The sequence below is a fragment of the Apus apus genome, chromosome 1 (assembly GCF_020740795.1).
Source record: "Apus apus isolate bApuApu2 chromosome 1, bApuApu2.pri.cur, whole genome shotgun sequence".
Classification (NCBI taxonomy): domain Eukaryota; kingdom Metazoa; phylum Chordata; class Aves; order Apodiformes; family Apodidae; genus Apus; species Apus apus.
In genome coordinates, this window is record NC_067282.1 from 31,298,796 (window position 1) to 31,318,368 (window position 19,573).

Genomic DNA, 19,573 nt, shown 5'->3' on the forward strand with positions numbered 1-19,573 from the left:
TGTGTGTTTTACCCACAATGGGTGTTGAAAATCGTCTGGTAGGGTCAAGTAAATACAAACACTTCTTTCAACAATAAATAGCACCAGACGCTTGCCTCAAGGCAGGGTCCCTCTGCCAGGTTGAGAGGAAGGGCAGATTTTAGCAAGCGTATCACAGAAATGCTTTCCTCTCAACCTGGCAGAGGGATCCTGCCTCACCATGGGTATGTTTGCACAGAGAGGTGCAGTAGTGCCTGAGCGTATCTGCTTGCTCAGCAGCGTCTCGCATAGTCCCAGTTGCACTGGGACATCAGTAAACTGAGACAGCCTGCTGGGACAGGCCCCATTTGTTCCTGCATCATGTTGCACTACTGTAGCCCAAAGGCGTCTGGATCAGATCTGGCCCGTGGCTGCCAGCTCTGGTTGTCAGGGGGATTCACACCCACTGGTTTGGGTCAGACCTACTCCACTACAGCATGAGATGCATTACACTCTTCAAACTCCTCAGCCCTTCTCCTTTCCTTTCAGGTAGGCCCTTGGTTGTTAGTGGCACCAGGTCAGTGTGTTGCCTCAGCATGCTCTCTGCTGGTAACATCATGTTGACCACAGACCTGTGTGGGCGCCTGCTTACAGGGTAAGGCAAGTCCTGTTTTTCCAATATTGTATGTTTTTCTAAGGTTCCTGTTCCAACCTTTCACTATTTAGGATATGGCAAAATAATATAATTTTAATTTTTAAAAAAACCCACAAACAATATTGGAAAAAAGAGGACTTCACCCAGTTGGAATGCAACTGCACATTCTCTACCCACAAGTTTTCTACCATTGTCCACACTGATTCACCTCCACCTCCTACTGCAGTGGTCCTAGAGTAGGTGTGGATGCTAGCACCTTCTTGCCTGAGCTCTGTCATCCTTTTTAGAACCCGTCAGGTAATAAAAGAAATAGAAGGGCTCAAGCATCCTGCATTAGAGTTAGGTTAACCAGTGGAGCAGTGCCAGGGCCATCATGGTGGGAAACCATGGTGAGGTGAAAGCCAACACAGGCTGGAGGCTGAGCCCACTCTCCCATCAAATATGTGGCTGACAGGAGAGTGGTACATCACCAGCAGAATGCATGTGGAGCATTGCCCAAGAAGCTGGCAGTCATGCCAGGTGCCAAGGGGTCATGGCACTTTATCAGCCTGAAAAAGGAAAGGCAAAAGGTACATAATGCACAGCACTTCTTGAACACTCAGGGCATGGCACTGGTGTGCAGAGCAGTTTTACATACCCAGGCATGCTCCCCTGACCTCATATTCAGATGAGTAATTCAGAACTCAACAAGACTGCTCACAAGAGATGAATTTCTATGATGAAGAATTGTCAGAATCAGGAAATGTCTCCTCTGGTCTCACCAGGATGCTGAAATCCCTAACTTTGGTGCTTGGCTGGAAGTAGCCCTCTCAGCTTGTTCCTACCAGCTATTCTCACAGTGAGGTGGTTTCACAGGATGGCTATTTTTTCAGCACAGGGAAAACATGTAGCATTCATTGGAAATGCATCACCCTGCTGTCAGTATAAATTGCAGGCTTTTCAAGGATATTCAAAGGATGAGCATCAGTGAAGGTAACCAGGACACCTGATGAGTTTGCAGTCCCCAGCCCTCCTTGGTACTGCTTTATCAGGGACTGCCAACCTCCTTTCCTCTCCATCAGGGACTCGTTTAGTGGCTTGAGCAGCAGTTCCTGCAGCAGTGCCATTTACAGCCCTGCAGAATAAGGTGCACAGAGACCATGGCCCAGCTACCTTCATTGTCAGATTGTGAACTATGAGAGGCCAGGAACTAAATCACACACAGTTTATCTATTGCTGCCACCCAGCAGAAAGATCATGGAGGTAGCCTCATCGCCCTAGGGTGGTAGTCTGCCAACACTTCTGAGTCAGGCACCTAATGAAAACATAACAGTGTTCCTTTTCCCCTGGATTTTAGGAGTGTTGCCATTCAGGATCACAGCTGTATCATCAGCAGTTACATCAACCCCAGCTGTTGAGGTTTTTTTGCAAAAACAAGGAATGCAGAAGAAAGGTCTGCTTAAAGTACCACACCTCCTCCCACCCCACGTCCCCAGCCCGGATATCTACTCTGAATTAAGTTAGAATAAATGCATGACTGTTCAAAGATATATCTAAAGAGTAAATGGTTCTGAGAGCTTCATTTAAGTGTACAAACCTTCATGGTTTACACGCTCAGGAGACATGTGGTGTCTCCTCCTTTCTGTGTTTGCCCTATCACAGAATGAACGACTGCGTATTTCACTGAGACTGAAGACATGAGCAAGGATATCCCTTAAATCTCTTGGGAGTGATTTTTACAATTCCCCATGTAATCCTGGATTTTTCCCAAAAAGCTAATTTAATAGGGAGAAAAAATTTTGGGCTCAGATCATAAATTTATAATTGGCAGTGTCTCCTCAGTTCTTCCTGACATTGGTTACATAAAAGAGCTGCTCTTCCTTTCCCATCACACCCAGGAGCCATGTCAGTTGTATAGATGCTTCCTCAGGAAGGAAATGTACAGTAGCACTTTGGCATCTTAAAGAGCTCAAAATACATCATTCAGAAATAATCATTAGCAAAACACTATTTAGCTAGTGGCAACTTGCAAATATTGTAAAGTTTAAATTAATAGCAACAAGAACAGAAAAGGAAAGGATTTATTATTCTTGAGAGCCAATTCTGTATACTTTTTATGCCTTGAAACTACTTTCTAAGCTTATTATTTAAAAAATAATGACCCAGTCTTATTATTTTCCCTTTCTTTTGCCAACCTATCAAGCTTTAAGTATGTTGGTTTCAAAATGGTTTGAACAAAAACTCATTAGAATTATATGCTCCATCTGTTTTTCTCATTGGAAGCTTTATAAAATGCTCCTTCAAATAAATCAAAGATAACTGTATGAAATACTCAAGTAATGTGCTCGTTGTGTTCTGTTTTGTTTTTTGTTTACTCTTTGCAGTTAAAAAGCGCCAAGGAATTAGCAGAAATCAATGGGCATGATGAATCTCAGGCAAATGTAGGTACAGCCATATGTGTATAGATTTTTATATATACATGTGCATGTGTATGGTCTCAAATTTATTATTTATGTCTTAAAACTAATAGAATGGCCAAATGATTTGCACATCAGGTTTGAAGAACCTGCTGGTTTGTGTTTTTTTCCTGAACCCACAGGTTCAAATCCCAGAAAACTTCATTTCGAGGTAGATAAATTGGGTTCCGTGCAATTGACTTTGTAGGATTTATTTGGATGAGACCTTAACAACCAATGTCCTTCTTGCTGTATGTGGGTGTTAAAGATACCATGGAAACGACCGCAAGAGAAATGCTTTGCCTTAGTGTCCTGTCCAGGATTACTCAAGCTACGAAGTTATACTACTTGTCTCTGCGGCTGCTACTTTGCAGCTGAGCAAGTCTGGCCATATTTCATTTCTGAGTAAAGTGATTCACGTACACGTGTATAACTGGAAACAGTTAATTTGCACAAGAGGACTACGTTAATTCATTGAGTCATTATGTTGTCCAAAATCATTAAAGGACTTGTTAAGGTCACGTTTTTTAAAACCTGCTGCCAAAAAAATGCTTCTGTTATTCCCTCAATGTTTACAGTCAAAACAGCAGTTTGGATAAAGGGAGGGAGGAAAAAGGAAAACTTCCCTTCTGTGTTTGTCATCCCTACTGTGCAGCTTTGTGCTTTGTAAGATTCTGTGATTCTGTGTGATTCTGTGTGTCATAAATATAGGAAAATTTAAGCTGATCATGTATGACATCTTCCTCCTCACCAAGAGAAGTAGTAGCAGTCTGGACACGAATATATTTGAACATCTGTTTTAGTCAATGTGCTGTCTAATGGCACAGCCAGGAAAGCAGTTTTATTTTAAACCTGAATGGAAGGCTCAAATTTTCTGAGCCACTTTGTGATAAGGAAATGTTGTCCTCTCTTTTTTAATCCTTTCCTTAATCTCATTCACTGTGGTCTGTTTCCGCAGTGAAGTCGATAGAGCCTCAGAGCTCTCAGCATTTGGACAGGAGACATTCAATATTGTCTGATAGCTCCAACCAATCTGCAACAGCAGTCTGTCTGCACAGTGTCTTACTGCCCCTTTGAAAGATTCTGTTTGCAAAGCAAAATGAAGACATTAATCCACTGATGATAGTGAAATGCTCACATTTGCTACCTAAAAACCTGTCTTTGTACAGCAGCTGGTTGCAGGTTTTCTAAAGGAACTTCTAAATGTAAGACACAGAAACTTTCTAAAGGAGCTTTCTTCCTCTCCAAAAATGTGGATGAAACAATGTTTTGCAGGACTGAAGTATTTTAAAGGCATATTACCTAAATGCTTCAAGTTTTATCATTCTGGCTCATATGTAACTGGATGAAACAGAAGAGCCTGAACATTTTATTTCTATATAAAATAAATTGAAGTAACATTAAAATAAAGCATTTCAATTGTGCAAGGAGAGTGTTTCAGTACCTAATTCCCAGATATCTAAAACAAAATATTTCAGAATCTTTGGTTAATGTTATTTTTTTTTTAAATGTAGCAATTTTTTTCTGGTTTGTAATTGGACGAATTGTTCATATGCCTGAATATTCCATAGGGGAGAAAGTCTATTTTTTTCCCCTCTCTTTTCCATGAACTCTTCCCATGGTGATCTCATAGCAATATTAGACTCCTAAGAAAGGAAGTCAATACCTAAATTAATGGTGAAGAGGGAAACCAGACAGCTACAATTATTGAGTCACAGTTGCAGCTGTGTATTCAACAATTATGCCACCATGAAATCAGAGAATGCACAGCAGCACAGAGGGAACTAGAGAGAGAAAGAATGAATTTGAAAGCATTTGCTACAATAATGAACTTCGTAAAATGGAAGTTGAGGTACCTCTTAAACAATTGTCATTTATATCAAATACGTCCTGCTCAGGTGTTGTGCCTTGCAGGTTGTCTCCCTATATCTATTCTCAGCAAACTTCATGGTTCTTGCTCTTGGCCAGTCTGCAAATCTGGGATGATCAAAGAGAAAAAGACTTGGTGGTTCCTACGTGGCTGTTAGTGGACTGTGATGCATATAATGGGATTAGGACATATTTGTTACAGTTAACGGGTTGAATTCAGCAAATTAAATACTTTTACATGTAGGGCAATAGTGGGAGGTGTTGGTAAAGAAAAACGGCAATGTATGTCTATACACTGAACATTCAATCTAGTCTTCACACCTTGGCATATTTAGATTACTTAACAGAAAATCAGGCTGCTAGAAAGGACAGTAGGAAACTTTCAGCACACTGCTTGCACGTAAGAAAGCCCCCACTGTAATCCTGAAAAGATTGTTTTCTGCAGTCCTCAGGCTTTCTGCTGGTGGCACTAGTCTGCATCATATTTTACATTAGAATATTGTTTCCTAATATAAAACCTGGAAATATTTTTCTTAGCAAAACCAGATACATATAAAAATAGATTCTTAGACCTATCCTGGTGTGTCTTCTGTATTTCCATTATGTGAGACCATCTTGAAAGAGAAACAAGGATCTTACAGCCTTGGAAAAAGGAAAAGATCCATCCTAAAATGTACCTAACCTGTAAATGGACCATTCCTCCTTTCTTTCACTTGTTTTTGCAGGAGAATTGAGTACAATTGCAATTGCAGTGTTATCCTCTCTGCCATGGAAGTTCACTCAGAAATCTGGGGAGAAAAATCAGAAATGTTAGTGTATTGCTGGTACATCAGTTATTTCCAGAAGGCAAAACCATCTCACAAGGCTCTGTAAACAGTCATAAGAGTTTTTCATGAGTGATGTGCCAGGTACATGCAGTAGTATTTGTTATGGCTGTTGACATTTCCCAGTTATCCTCTGTGTCTGGAAAGGCCAAATGTCAGGCACAAGAGGTACACAGAGCCCAAGATCTTGGTCTGGTGTTAACAGAGACTTCAACATCCAGGACTGCCAGAGGTGCTGTCACTGAGCGTTCATTTCCTTCAGCCCTGCAGTTAGGAAAAGATTGCTTCTTGCTTCTAATCTGTCCCCCTTTTGATCTCCTCTTCATTGCTGCATAGAACCGTGTTTAATTCACATCTCTGTCTTAACTGAAGAGAAAATAATGGGCAATGGACAATTATAATTTCAGATACAGTCCTATTCCAGGGTGTTCCCAGACTTTCGGGACCTGACTAGTCCCAATGTGAGAAAACAATCTTGCCTGGGGGGTGTGCTCAAGTAGAGAACATTTTGCAAACTGAAAATATCAGTCACATGTTTTGTGGCTAACTCTATAGAGGTAGTTTATTTTTCCACTATTACTCTAAGTTCAGTGGCTTTCTGTGGAGCCTCTTCTGTACAAGTTAATTCTGGGTTTTGATCAAAGATCTCCTTTTGCTCAGTGCTGAGTTCAATATATACAAGGCACTGCATGCAAATACAGTTACATGGCCTTGGTGAATATGCCTCTGTGTTAGGGGTGGGAGGCTAACGTCCATTTTTTCCCTCCATTGTTATTGGAGAAAGGGAGATTTTTTATGCAAGACTCTTTTTAAAAGGACTCAGTGATACATCTCACTGAGTGATTTCACCACAAGTTTTTTACCAGACTTTTTATCTGTTCAAGTTCCATTATTTGAACAAAGTAATGACTTTGACCTCATTTATCTGTCTCCCTCCACTTAGCATCTCCAGCAGCTTGGACACAATATTCTGTGGGTTTTTCTTCAGACATGAAATCAATAATATTAAGTAAGGATGCATTTTTCCATTTGAATGCTTGAAGCTATTATCAGATCATTTCTCAAGTTCAACCAAGCATCTTACACTTGATGTTGTTTCATCCTTTGATTTTTCCTCTCTATATCTGCTTTTCAAGCAGTTGCCACATGATCCCTGACTCTGAGGAGGAGTATATCCAGGGTGAAATATTTCAACCATTTTACTAAATTGCTCACTTTATGCTACACTGAAAGTGGTATTATTCCTAACTGCACCTTAGTCTTCTCTTTTCACACAGCATGGTTAATCACTGATAATCTTTACCAAAGACAAATAAAGACACCTCTTAAATGGGGTTCATTTTTGTGACAAGCCAAGCAAAGATTTAAAAAAGCTAACCTCCCTCAATTTTTGGAGAAGTCTGTAATTCCATCAAACTCATCAGAGATCAGTTCTTGTACTTCACTATGCAAACCTTTGGTGGAAGCATCCAAGGGTACCTGGTGTGAATGTCCCATGGCATATGTGTTAGTACACACCTGCCATAGGATGGAGCACCTCTGTGCTGTGTGACTGCTTCACATCCAGCCAGGGGAGAAGAAAAGAATCTTTGAACAGAGAGAGAAGAGAAGCAGCTGGAAGAGTGCAAAGCCTGCTCAAATTGTCCCAGTGGTACAAGACTATGGCACAAAACTTAGTCACTTTTATCAAAGAAGGTTCCAATTGACTGTCGATGCTTTTCTTTTCACTTCTTTGTGAGTGCTACAGCTATTTCCTGGCTAGTCCACTCTTCAAAAGGCTTGCTCTTCCCAGAACACAGGCTGGTGACAAGAAAACCTGCTCTACATGGCTAATAAAAGAGCAACTGGGACCTAAAGTTACAGGCCAGAAAATACCAGTGCAGGACTTGCACTTGTCAGGAAACTGTATGTTTCTTTTCTATCTGAGCTTCCTGGGTGCCAGGGCTTCGTGAGCTGTGACCCTCAGCCAGATGATGTGAGTCAGGGAGTAGCTGCCTCAGGTTGGCATCTCTGGAGCACACACGAGAGGTGAGGGCTGCAAAAAGTGAGGTGATGACAGATGGGTGTGTCTGGGGGTAGGGAGAGGGTGCTGGCAGCTTTTCTGTACCCGAGAGCCTAAGGGTTCAGTCCCTCACAGGGGAGGCCAGGAGTTGGAGTTTGCTTCTCTCCTCCACCTGAGAAGGTTCAAAGCTACATTTCTGGAGAAAAAAAAAAACAGGCTGTGTGCAATCTCCAGCCCCTCTGTTGTAACTGCTCCCCTTTGCAAAGAAAACAAGCAAGAGGAACAGTGCAGAGCAGGGACATGGATGAAGATACCCATTTGAGGAGAGAAACATGGGGTTTGGTTGCTTATCATGGATGTGTTATTTTGTTAGCACAAGGTGAAAGAATGCTGTGCTCTGACTGGAGGGTGGTGTGAAGCCCCCAGTGATCACTGAGACCCATTTACTCTCTGTGTTCAGGTTCTTCTGTCCCAGTGGGGCCAGGACCAGGGGATGAGGAGTGCCCATGCCTCTTTCTACTCCCTGCCTTTTCTATTTCAGGCATTTATTTGTAGCCCTTCTATCATTCATTTAATCTTATTTCCTTCAATTTAAGGCATGTGGAGGCATGATAAATTCAAGCAGCTATGACCGTTTGCAGATCAGCAGCTTTCCTACTTACCACAGCAGGCATGAGGAATCACCACCTCATGAATTCAATTCTGAGAGGCCTGAAAAATAGCAAGAGTTTAACTAGCTGTTTAGGACCATGTTATCAAAGAGCCTTCTCAGCCTTTAGAAGTTTTTACACACTGAAAGATCAAGACCCACTGAGTTCCCCCCTTCACCACCCCAGCCCTGGTTTGGCCTATTAGGGGACAGCAACAGAGGTTTCAGCCACAATCTGACCCTACAGGCAGCGAATGGCTATGGCAGAACAAGGTGTATTCTGACAAAGAGTGTGCCACCTGAAGCAGATTTGGTTATAGCAATAACCCCTTTGTTAATGTGCAGGAAGATATCACACCACTTCCTTGTCCCTAATTAAAAGTGTCAGAGTGGCATAGTAAGTTGGCTTTTGATTGGAGTCAAGTTTTGTCATCTGAGGGAGGAGAAAACTCTGAGACATAATGATAAAACCCATTCAGCCACCCACTCAGCAAATCACAAAAGTTTTTTGTCTTTGAATTTCATCTGAGCTCCACAGGGAGACAATTCTTCAATACCCAGAGCTACCTGATATTTTAATATCTGATCATTCTGTGCAGCCTTTCATCCCAAAGCATTTTCCCCAAGAATTCATACTGCACATGTATACAGGAGTCATCCCATCATTTCTAGTGAGGAAATTCAGCCTTATACATATGCAACTGTGTGCTTAACCCGTGCAATGTACAAGGCAGATGGGCTTGTCAGAGGACTCAGGCTCCCCTGCAGCCACCTGCAGGATGATGGGCCACCTCTGCTTCAGCCACAGGCCTTCTACTGCAGTCCTGGGGGCTGTACACTGCATTCACACTCTTTCCATCCTACTAAAGTCCTTCAAGGAGTAGACAGTAAAAAGTGACAGAAGCAAGAAAGGAATGTCAATACCCCCAGGAGACACCCTTCTCAGATGAATAGATTGTCATCCTTATCAAGATGAAATCCAAAGGAATGAGAGCTGCAAAATGTTTGCTTCAAGTACTTTTCAAATATTAAGATATGGAGATTCCTGTGAATCTGGGGGTTGCCCTGGGTTTTCAGATACCTAAAATTCAAATACAAATCCTTGCTGAAAACCATTCAGTCTCATGAAACATTTTTGGTTGTTCTCCCTCCCCACCCCTTCTAATTCCTTCCCTGTATCTCAACAAACACATTTTCAAAACTATTCTACACATTCCAGAAGGGAAACAAATTGCCTTTCTTTTTCTGTCTTTATTTTAGAAGTTCATCATTCTCAAGGAGATTGCTAGAGCAATATTTGTGTAAAGATCATTTGAAAGGGTCTTTCACAAGTTCTCAGTCTCAAGCATGCATGAAGAATCCCTTCCTACAATGACCTCAGCAGAGCTGGTGGGCAGGTGATGCCTTTGTTCAGCCAACCTTTGGTTTGCTGCAATTCCCTAACACAAAGTGTGCAAAATGATGGTTACCTTTTCCCTTGCAAAACAACCATCTTCACATCACATAAAACATCTGTGTTAAGTCATCAGGAACCTACACATAAATCCAGCTTTAGAAAATGAAGGAACCTGATCATACTTTTTAAAATAAGCATGAAATAACTTTCATATTAGTCATCTGTATGTTGCATACGTACACTCCCATAAAATAGATGTGCTCAAATACAGTGAGAACAATATAAAGAGATAGTTACAATGAGAAAAGCATTTTCAGATTATCACTAGTTGCCTAAACTCAGCAGATGAAAGTTATAATAGTAAAAGCTTTGTAATGAAAAAGTTAAAAGCATCTCTCTGGCAAATGGATCGGAAAAATAGGATGTCAAGAGCACCATAATACAATTAATCTTCACTTCTGAAAACACTTCCATCATGTAGGATAAATCAGACAAACTAATCTTAGATGCATAGAGGTGCTGTGAAGTGCTTAGTTTGCAAGGTCTTACAGTGACTGTTATAATTTTTCTTCATTGTTATTCCTATAAGTTTAATGCCAGATTGTTTTTTAACCCAGTTCTCAATTGCTTATTTGTTAATGCCCATGCACTCTTATATTTACAGTTATGGTAAGTTCTACATGAATGTCCCTTAAAAGCAAATTTCAATATTATTGTACTGTAAAGAAAATTACAATGTGCTTGTGGCTGACAAAACCAACACTGGTTTCTTGCATAGCTCAAAATAAGTTGTCAGGATTAGGTTTGATCAGCATGAAAATGTGACACCTGGTCTGTATCATTTCTAATGATAGACCAGTCACATTCACCTGCAGTGTAGCATATGGCAAATACATTCTTGTGTATCACAAGGTAGGTAGTAGGAGGAGAAGGATCCTCTGAGATCCTGGAAAAAAGTACTGAAAAACAGGGTTTTTTTTAGCTGAATTGTTAACCTGGTGCTAATTCTAAAAGTAGCACAGGCTGCTTGTGAGATATCTGGCTTTGGGCAGATTGGTTGGTTGGATGCCTCATTCCTTGCCTTTTTCTTTTTATACACAATGCTACACTGTAATTTGCTACTGTAAACTGAGTTATCCCAGTGCACATAGAAAAGGCCAACAAATCTCTCTACACGTAGACAGCATGTCAGCAAGATGACCTAACTTGATGTCAGCCACTTCATTGAAACCAACTCTTAGGCTGTAAGAAAAAGGACTGTGTAAAATACAATCTTTTGAGGAAGTAGTTAATTTGGTAGCACAAGATCAATTCATTTGCAGCAACAAAAGAATTACATTAATAAAAGATAATGAGCAATTTTCTAGTCATTAGAGTATTTTTAGAGAAGTAGTCAGCAGAGAGTCAGAAACAGTCACTCTAAGAAGACATGCTGAAACAAGAGCTTTGTAACACACATGATGTTCCTGGAGAATTTTGTGTTAGAGTTCAGGCACTCAACCAAATTTCCACATGCCACGTCACAGCACAGTGTCATAGCAGCCCATGACAGGGAGCAAGCTCCATTACAGGAAGACTTAGAGCCATTTGGCCCAAACCAAGCATGGCTGCTGTCAGGAGTTGCTGAATCCTGCAGCCTGACAGAGTCAAGGTGGTCGTGGCTCCATGCGACCGACCTGCAGTGAGGCTGAGCACGTGTTCCCCACAGGCACAAACACAAGCACACATACATAAACAACACACGCATCACATGCATACGTCTACACATGGCCAGCCACCCAGAGCAACACAAACTCAGCATTCATAAACACAAACAGTGCTGATGGCCTCATCTTGCTCCCCTTTCTGGCTGATCAGGATAAAGGTCCATTAGGTGCAGATACATACGCAGACTTATACATTCATACAGTGTGGATCCCTCCAGTAACCAGCCTTCAGCTCTCAGTCTGTCCTGTAACTGCCCCTTGCCTTGTGCTTACACACACAGAGACAGATCTTTTACTCATTCATCAGATACCACGGTGTCCCCAGTTTATGGTTTGGACCCCCTGGTCCCTTTTATGTTATGCACAGTCTTTGAGGCCTCTTCTGGATCCATCCCAGACCTATGGCCACTTCAACATGTGGCTCCCAAGTGTATGATCCTTCTCAGTGGCTGGTCTGGCTTGATGCTCACCAGCAGTCACAGAGCAGCCTACGCACACACTCTCATCTCTCTAACAGCGACATTCCAAACACACAGCCCTCTGACCCCTGGTCCCACTTCAGCTGCTGAGCTTGGACGCAAGACATACCCCCATGCACACAGAATAGAGAGTCCCTCAACCAGGAATAAATTTAGAAATGGAGTTTAATGACTGTATTGTACTGATCAGGGCATGGCATAGCCAGACAAGTATGCTGACCAGCAACCAGTTTACATGTGACCAGTCCCTTTTATCCCCTTCCCAAACCACCGTGATCCCTCCATTTTTCTGCGTTTTGTTTCCCCACAAAGGACCCTCAATTAAATCTTGTGTAATCCCAAGACATCCCATGACAAGTCCCATATGCCTATAGGCAGTGCCCCTGTCAGTCTGTAAGGAGATCCAGAGACAATTTCCATTGACTGATCTTAACGGCTCTCATGCTTGACCCCTGGGGCTGATGCTTTCCCATGACAGCCCTGGGAGGAGCTGGCTCAATGGACTCTCTAATTAGTCTATTGGGCTTTCCCCATCCGTGATGGTGCCTCTGTCCTTTGTGCTCATGGACGTAAGACTTTAATCACAAGTATCAGGAGGAAGCAGCAGGTTATGGTGGTTGGAAGATCCCTTCTCCAGAATGTCCTTCTTGTCACCTGTTGATGACACATTCCACATGTTTTTTGATGAGGGTGCAGAACTTGGATGTTGTGGAGAAACTGCTGAGGCTTATCCACCCATGGGTCTGTTACTCCTTGTTGTTCATCCATGTGCTTTGACCCCACAGATTTGAGCAGGAGGTTAGGCTAGGGAAGTCTCAAGGTCACCTGTGTGGTTTTGCAATTCTGTGATCACCTGAGTCATGATCACTGTCTGTGAGTGGACTTACACATTGCTGCATTTGCAAGGAGATTTGATTAAAGTTAAATTTAAATAACCTGTTTCATTGTAACTTAGTCCAAGTTGGATTGACTAATTTTGCATTCACCATGGAAAAGAACATAGACAAGGACAGTGCCCCATTCTCAGCTGACAACCATGTTAAGCTGCCAGAAATTGTCCTGTACCTCAACCTTGCATGTCCCTGTAAATTTAAGCTGCCTGACTTGATGTGCATCAAAACTATTGCAAGGCTTCCTTGATTGGAAATTGAATTAAGCTCCATTCAGGTTAAAACAGCAAGATGAAATTTTCAGATGTGGGCCTGAGTTACATGTAAAGAAAGACCAGCAAAAGTGACACAAGTATAGCAGACTTTAAGAGATCCTCAGGTAAATGAAAATAAATGAAAAAGGTGCAGTCTTCATGTTGCAGGCCAGCTTCTACCCATTTTTTAGCAGTAGAATCATTAAACCTGCCTGACCATCAAGAAGCAGTTTGGGCAAGCACATCTGAAGTCTAAGCCCAGTTCTGTGAACTCAGAGCAGGTACAAATATGTCTATCAAGAGCTTAAGGACTGCAGATTTTTTATGAAATGGTTCCTTCTTCTATCAAAATCATAAAATTATCTTTGCAAGCTTACAGCATCTCTCTGGCCTGCTGTTAATAGCCTGCAAGGTTTTTCCTTATATTCCAGAAATATATGTCTTTTTCTCTTGTAAATCCTCCTGACTGATGAGAAAGTGTGGTGTATCCCTTACATCTAACAATATTCAGCAGTTATTCTGTCATATGCCTGCTGTGTCCAACATCTACTCTTTCATTCTTCTGCTATGTTTTAATGCCTCAGATGATTTGCTTTGTACCTGCAGTACAAGCATCAACACATCCTACAGACTTTTCCAGAGTCTGGTAGGATTTTTCTTTTTAACTGGGTCTTTCAGGAGGCACACTATTATTTTTACCCTCTCACTACACACTTCTGCAGAATCCCCTGTATTACAACAAAGGGAATGAGGTCTTTGAAGACAATATGCAAGCAGTCATCATTCCCCTTGGATTTAAAGGTAATTATCAAATATTTGGATTGCCCAGATAGCAGAGAGAATATTTCAGCTCTTTGGATATTTGTCATTTGCATCCTGATCACATCCCAGCTGTCTTCAATGTCACATTCGTTAAATCCCATATTCTGCCTTTCAAGCGGAGTCCTGAACAACGGGGGATGCGGAGCCGCACCCTGGCAGGAGCAGTTTCCAGGTAGGGCAGCTGCTGTTCATGCCTTGCTCAGCTCTTGGTCAGTGTTTATAGGAAATGGCAAACCCTGACTCACCTCATTTTTAGGGATCCTGGCTAGCCTGTGTTTTCACGATCATAGAGCTTTTTTAGGCTAAAGAAAAGCATTTCTGCTAAAGAGAGAAGCCCCAGGCAAGAGCAGATATTTTATATTCTGTCTGCATTTTTTTCACAGACGGAAGACTGGCCTGTAGAGGATGAGTGATGTCTGGATTGAGAATTTTTTATTTCATATCGTACTTTCCCACAAGGTGAAAGAAGAAACCAATTAAGGCCTGAAAGACCCAGGTCATCTACCCTAAATATCTGGGGCTTTCTGATCTGCCAGTACCCTAGAGTGTAGAGCTAGCCTTTTGTTCTTCAGTACCTGCTACTAGGCTCTGTACAAAATCACCGCATCTCTTCTACTTTTCAGGACTTCTGTGTCTTTCTCTGGCACATGCAGCTTTCTTAGGTGTCACATTCTTATTTGCTGTGTCCACAGTGTGGCACCCAGCTGCCTCATGGTGGACCACAATGGACAATGAGACCAGGCACATTTTTGAGCAGTCCACTTGCCCATGCTTCTTCCTTTGCTTCCGCAAGAAGCCAGGGTACATGAGAAAGTGACACAAACCCGACATCTCTCCCACCTTATGGCCAGGCCATGGTGAAGATATACATCCATGTGCAAAACCTGCCATTTACAACTTTCTACAGCCATCAGCTCCTTGTCAGTGGTGGTGTCAGAAGTCTGCCTGTGGAAATGAATAGTCAGTGTGAGAAAATTATTATGTGCCATCCTTTGTTTTATGCAGCAAGTTCTCCTGGAAGTTTTTCAGAAAGGCCCTTGTCTCTGTCTTTCCCTCCCTTGTTCAAAAGCAGGGAGCCCCAAATCAAAGTCCTGGTCCCAAGAGGTGTCTGCAGCATCATAAGACTTGTCAAGCCCTCAAGGAAATGAATGTCTTTTCATCATCTGCTGATACGTGAAAGCATCATTTGTGGGGAAAAGCTCCAAGCTGGCAACGGAGAGAGCATCACACAGAAGGGCTGCATTCCTACTGAGCAGCTCTGGAGCTGTCATCATGAAATCCGACCTGCATATTCTCCGATACCTGACATAATTTGTGAATAATTAATAGAGCCAGGTCCCTAATGACCTCCAGGTGTGATTTAACCTGGAATAAGCCTTCCACATACTCTAGTTATTGCAAGGTCATTTTGCTTCTAATAAGCCCTGGTTTTGCACATGCTCAGCTGTGTTCATGTCCGTTAATGCAGTAACTGACAGATGGTAACAAAATACTCCTTTTATAATGAAACCTGCTGAAGGAGACTGCTTAGGGCCTCAGAAAATATAATTTGCCAAATAAAGGATGGTCTCCAGGAAAGAAAGGAAATACTGTAATATAGTACATATTAAATAATCTTCCTCAGGCATCTGGTGATCAGTAGCTTTTTCTCATGTCAGAGAGGTGACTCAACTGTTTCCAGTTGGTTTGTTGCCTCATTCACCTATGTATTCTTAGAAGTCTTGTTTCTGTTAGCTGGCTTAAGTAGTGCCTCTAAAAATGTGTGAATTAACTGTGTGAGGATTTGTTGTAGAAGCTTCATAGATACCAGATTTATATCAGCAATGTGTAGTCAGATACTTAAAGTTTTCACTTATACTATAATTAGCCTGGTTTCTGGGTAAATTTCACCCTTTTTAGATACAACTAAGCCCATTTCTCTTAAATCACTATTAATTCCTAGTAACATTGTTATTGAATCCTTTATGTGACCATGCACACCCTGGATTTTCCTGTGGCCTGTGCAAGTTTCTTTTGTTAGCTGCATACACCCAAGTTGTCTAATTTATCATCTTCTGTGAGGCAGGCAGTTTTATATGGCAGAAACCTCCCCTTTTCAAATCTTCAAGAACCTGCAACCTTCTTCTACAGCCAGTCGTTTGCTGAGTAGCTGTCTTTGCCACTCTTAGTTTCCTCAGGCTCCCTCCTAACCAGTGTTTTACTGTTTTATCCCCTGTACCAACACACGGTTAGGGAAGACTTGATGTGACTTCCTTTAGCATCCATTTACACTGTCCTATAAATCATACAAAATGTTCTGCACAGGCTCAAATCTAGGCATTAAATGAGAATCCATCTGTTCATTGCTCCCAATGGGAATATAGTTTCTTTCTCTGCATCACTGCTTGACAAAACTTCTAATCCCATCTGAAACTGTTCATGAGTTGTGTTTGGGGCTGGTTTTGTCAAATACACATCTCTCTGCTTCCTCCTTCCCCTCTCAGGAATTGTTATTTTTAGACTGCTTTTCTATCTCTCATGGAATCAAAAGTTAGATCTTAACCTATACAAGCTCTGGTGGCACATGATGCTCTGCTCTTCTGCGGCAGTATCATGAAATCTGTCATCCATCTCTGTTCTTCTGCTTTGTAACCCCCTTGTCATTGCTGCCCTTATGGAGAAATTCATGTGATCACTTCTCTTATTTCTGTTTCTTGTCTGAGTTTTCTTTCCCTGTTCTTGGATGTCACAGCCAGCAGCAGGTGAGTATTTGCATTAGCCTTTGACTCTTATCAGGAGAGGAATCAGCAGAACTGGACAACTTAGAGCATACTCCTGCTACTATAATGCACAAGTGCCCTGTGCATTTTGACACTAGCATCAAAGTGATGTAGCTGCCAGAGTGGTCAGGCACACCATTATTTTGAGAGGATCACTGCTACTCCTGAACTGCAGCCTCCCTTCTACCTGTAGGTGTCTAAAGCTGTGCTATACATTTTCCTTTGCAGCCAATGAGGAATATAAGATAGGCACCACTTAAGTCCAAGCTATCTCAACATAAAGTAAATAACTAAAATACATTACTAAAAATATATTTTTTTTCCTACTGACTAAAAAGGCAGTAAAGGCTGACTAGGTTACTTGTACGCAGCTACATATAGATCTCTGGCCAGAAGACATCCCTCAATTGACCATTACAACTGCAGCAAGCCACAGGTGACTCAATGCATCTTACTCCTTCATCACTATGGGTTAAGGTCTGTCAGAGCCCCTTGTTGCTGGGGGCTAAGGATACATGTATGTGTCTAAGTCACTCCCATGGACATACAGTTTCTTGGCTGACGTGCAGCAACTTCCTCCCCCTTACAATGCAAGGGAACATTTGAATCCATGATGCATCTAAGTCACCAGGCACTGTGTATCAGACAGGTGCTCCTTGGAGCCAGCCTATAAAGAGCATAGAGTATATCACTGGGTTGGTTTTGGTTCTTTTTTAAATTGAGAAGGAGGAAGTGCCTGACTGTTTACCAGTCTAACAGACTGAAACCTTTCTCCATCTATAAGGAGGCACATCTGACATATTCTGGAGATTTTGTATGGGTTATTCACCCCTTCAGATATGATCTAGAGCAACCCAAACCCAGTATCTCTCTTTTATTGCAAAAAAATACTTGCCATTATTTTTGCAGCAAGGGACCAGCCCATGTGCATGTTCTAGAAGGGCCACATCATTACCCCAGATAATGCAAATTTGCTAGTATTTAAGGCTGCCTAGTCCCATGCAACCTCTAGCTATTTACCTTGACTCCTCCAACCATAACAGGAGCACCATTCCTGCACAGTCCCACCTCACTGCACCATATCTCCAGCCCAGTGCTCTCTGCCTCTGAGGTTGCATGGGACTGCTGAGCATTTCACAGAGCAGATGCAGCAGTGTTGAGTCACTGCCTCACCAAGGAACAAGTCAAAGCATTTCAGTTGCTCCATGGAAACAGCCCATGTATATGTTTGAGTATTGTGCAATGCACTTTGGGGCCACTTACATGTCTCTGAAAGAGAGTTAATTTGTTTACTTCATATACAGTCAGGAGAAGAGCAATCCATGTCACACAACTGCCTGGGTACTTCTGGTGGAGCATCTAACGTGGTAGCTTGGCTGAGATTTGGATGGTTCAGGCCACAAGGTTGCAGAAAAAGGAGCTCAAAGCAGGAGCCTTGACTTGTTTGTGCTTTGGGCTGGCTTTCTTTTGCTTCCCCAAACAAGGTACCTTTATGCAAACCACCTGTTAGGAATAGTTCCTGAAATGTGCTGACCCCTAAGTGTGCTGACCCTCAAAATGTGCCTCAGAATTGTTTGGGACAGGAGCTGATACCATGCCAGGCACTGGCTGAAGAGTGCCAACACCATGCCAGGCACTGGTTGAAAAGTGTAACAGGGTGTATGATTGTGCTCCAGTAGCTGGAAACATTGCTAGTGACTGTTGAATTTACTCAGAACTGTAGCTGTATGTTTCCATCTGCATTCCCTAGAGGTAGTCTTTGTTTACAGCTTTAATAGCTAGAAAATGGGAGTGTTCTGACCATCCCCACTCTTTATGGCACATCTTTCAGGCTGTTATAGTGAAGAAACATTAGCAACAAAGTTATTACTTACTCCACAAGTAAAAATTTCTCTTCTTGACAGCTCTTGGCATGCAGGTATTTAAAAAAAGTGTCTTAATATTCTGCAAACAAATAATTTATTTATAATTGGCTTGTCTTCATATGTGAATTGAAGTAATGATCTTTTTTAGAGAGTTGAAAGGAAGCAGACAGGTTTGATGGAAGTAAATGAAATCTACATGACCACCTGTTTTGTTCTTTAAACTTTATAGGAAATCAATGTATTGACAGTAGCACTGGTCAACCAGGACAGAGAAAAAAATTCAGAGAAACGAAGCCCAGGTCTAAAATCAGAGAAAGAAGCGCTATTAATAGGTAAGATAACTCCAAATAAGATTTTTGAGAACAAAATGCCTTTTAACAAGAGTTTGTTTTGCACGTGTGTTTGCATGCATCTTTACACTAATAAAAGTTTTTTAAAAAAATAAAGATAACAAATTTCTTCTGTATTCATAATGGCTGTTAGTAAGAGAAATTCTCAAATACAAGTGAATTTTTCCGTCCTGAAAAATTTTGCAGAGTTCAATGAAAGAGTTTCAGATATGAAGAAAATTGCAGGATATGCATTTAGGCTTGAAGCATGAATGTATGAAGACTTTATTTACATCATGATTTAGTAGCCTAGAATTGTATTGCTGCTTATCTGTTTATTACCCAAAGTGATGAAGGAAAAGGGGTTGGAAATAATAATAGTAAACTACCAAGAAAAAATACGTGTACTGGATATATTAGGCAAGTCAGATTTATGGTTTTGACATTAGGTGAGGGAATTAGCAATATGAATAATTCTAAAAAATATCACGAGGACTGTCATCTCCTTTACCTAGAATAAAATCTTTAAAATAAACTCTTAAAGGGTACCTAAAAGCTGAAGCTTATAGGCAATGGGCCAGCTAGCTGGTGCCTAGCATTTAGCCACGCAGGAATGCCAGCTGTACCAGTGCTGCCCTTGGAGAGAACATGCCCCCTTTATATCCATGCATGTTTTGCATT

General features: G+C 41.7%; 1 protein-coding gene across 4 annotated transcripts in view; it reads left to right on the top strand.

Annotated features, from left to right (window-relative positions):
* ENOX1 (ecto-NOX disulfide-thiol exchanger 1) overlaps positions 1-19,573 on the top strand; it is a 367,973-nt gene that overhangs the window by 341,802 nt on the left and 6,598 nt on the right. For all 4 annotated transcript variants that reach the window (XM_051631836.1, XM_051631825.1, XM_051631855.1 and 1 more), the window contains 2 exons: positions 2,977-3,033; positions 18,793-18,895. In XM_051631836.1, coding sequence (XP_051487796.1) covers positions 2,977-3,033; positions 18,793-18,895 — 160 coding nt within the window. The remainder of the gene's footprint in view (positions 1-2,976; positions 3,034-18,792; positions 18,896-19,573) is intronic.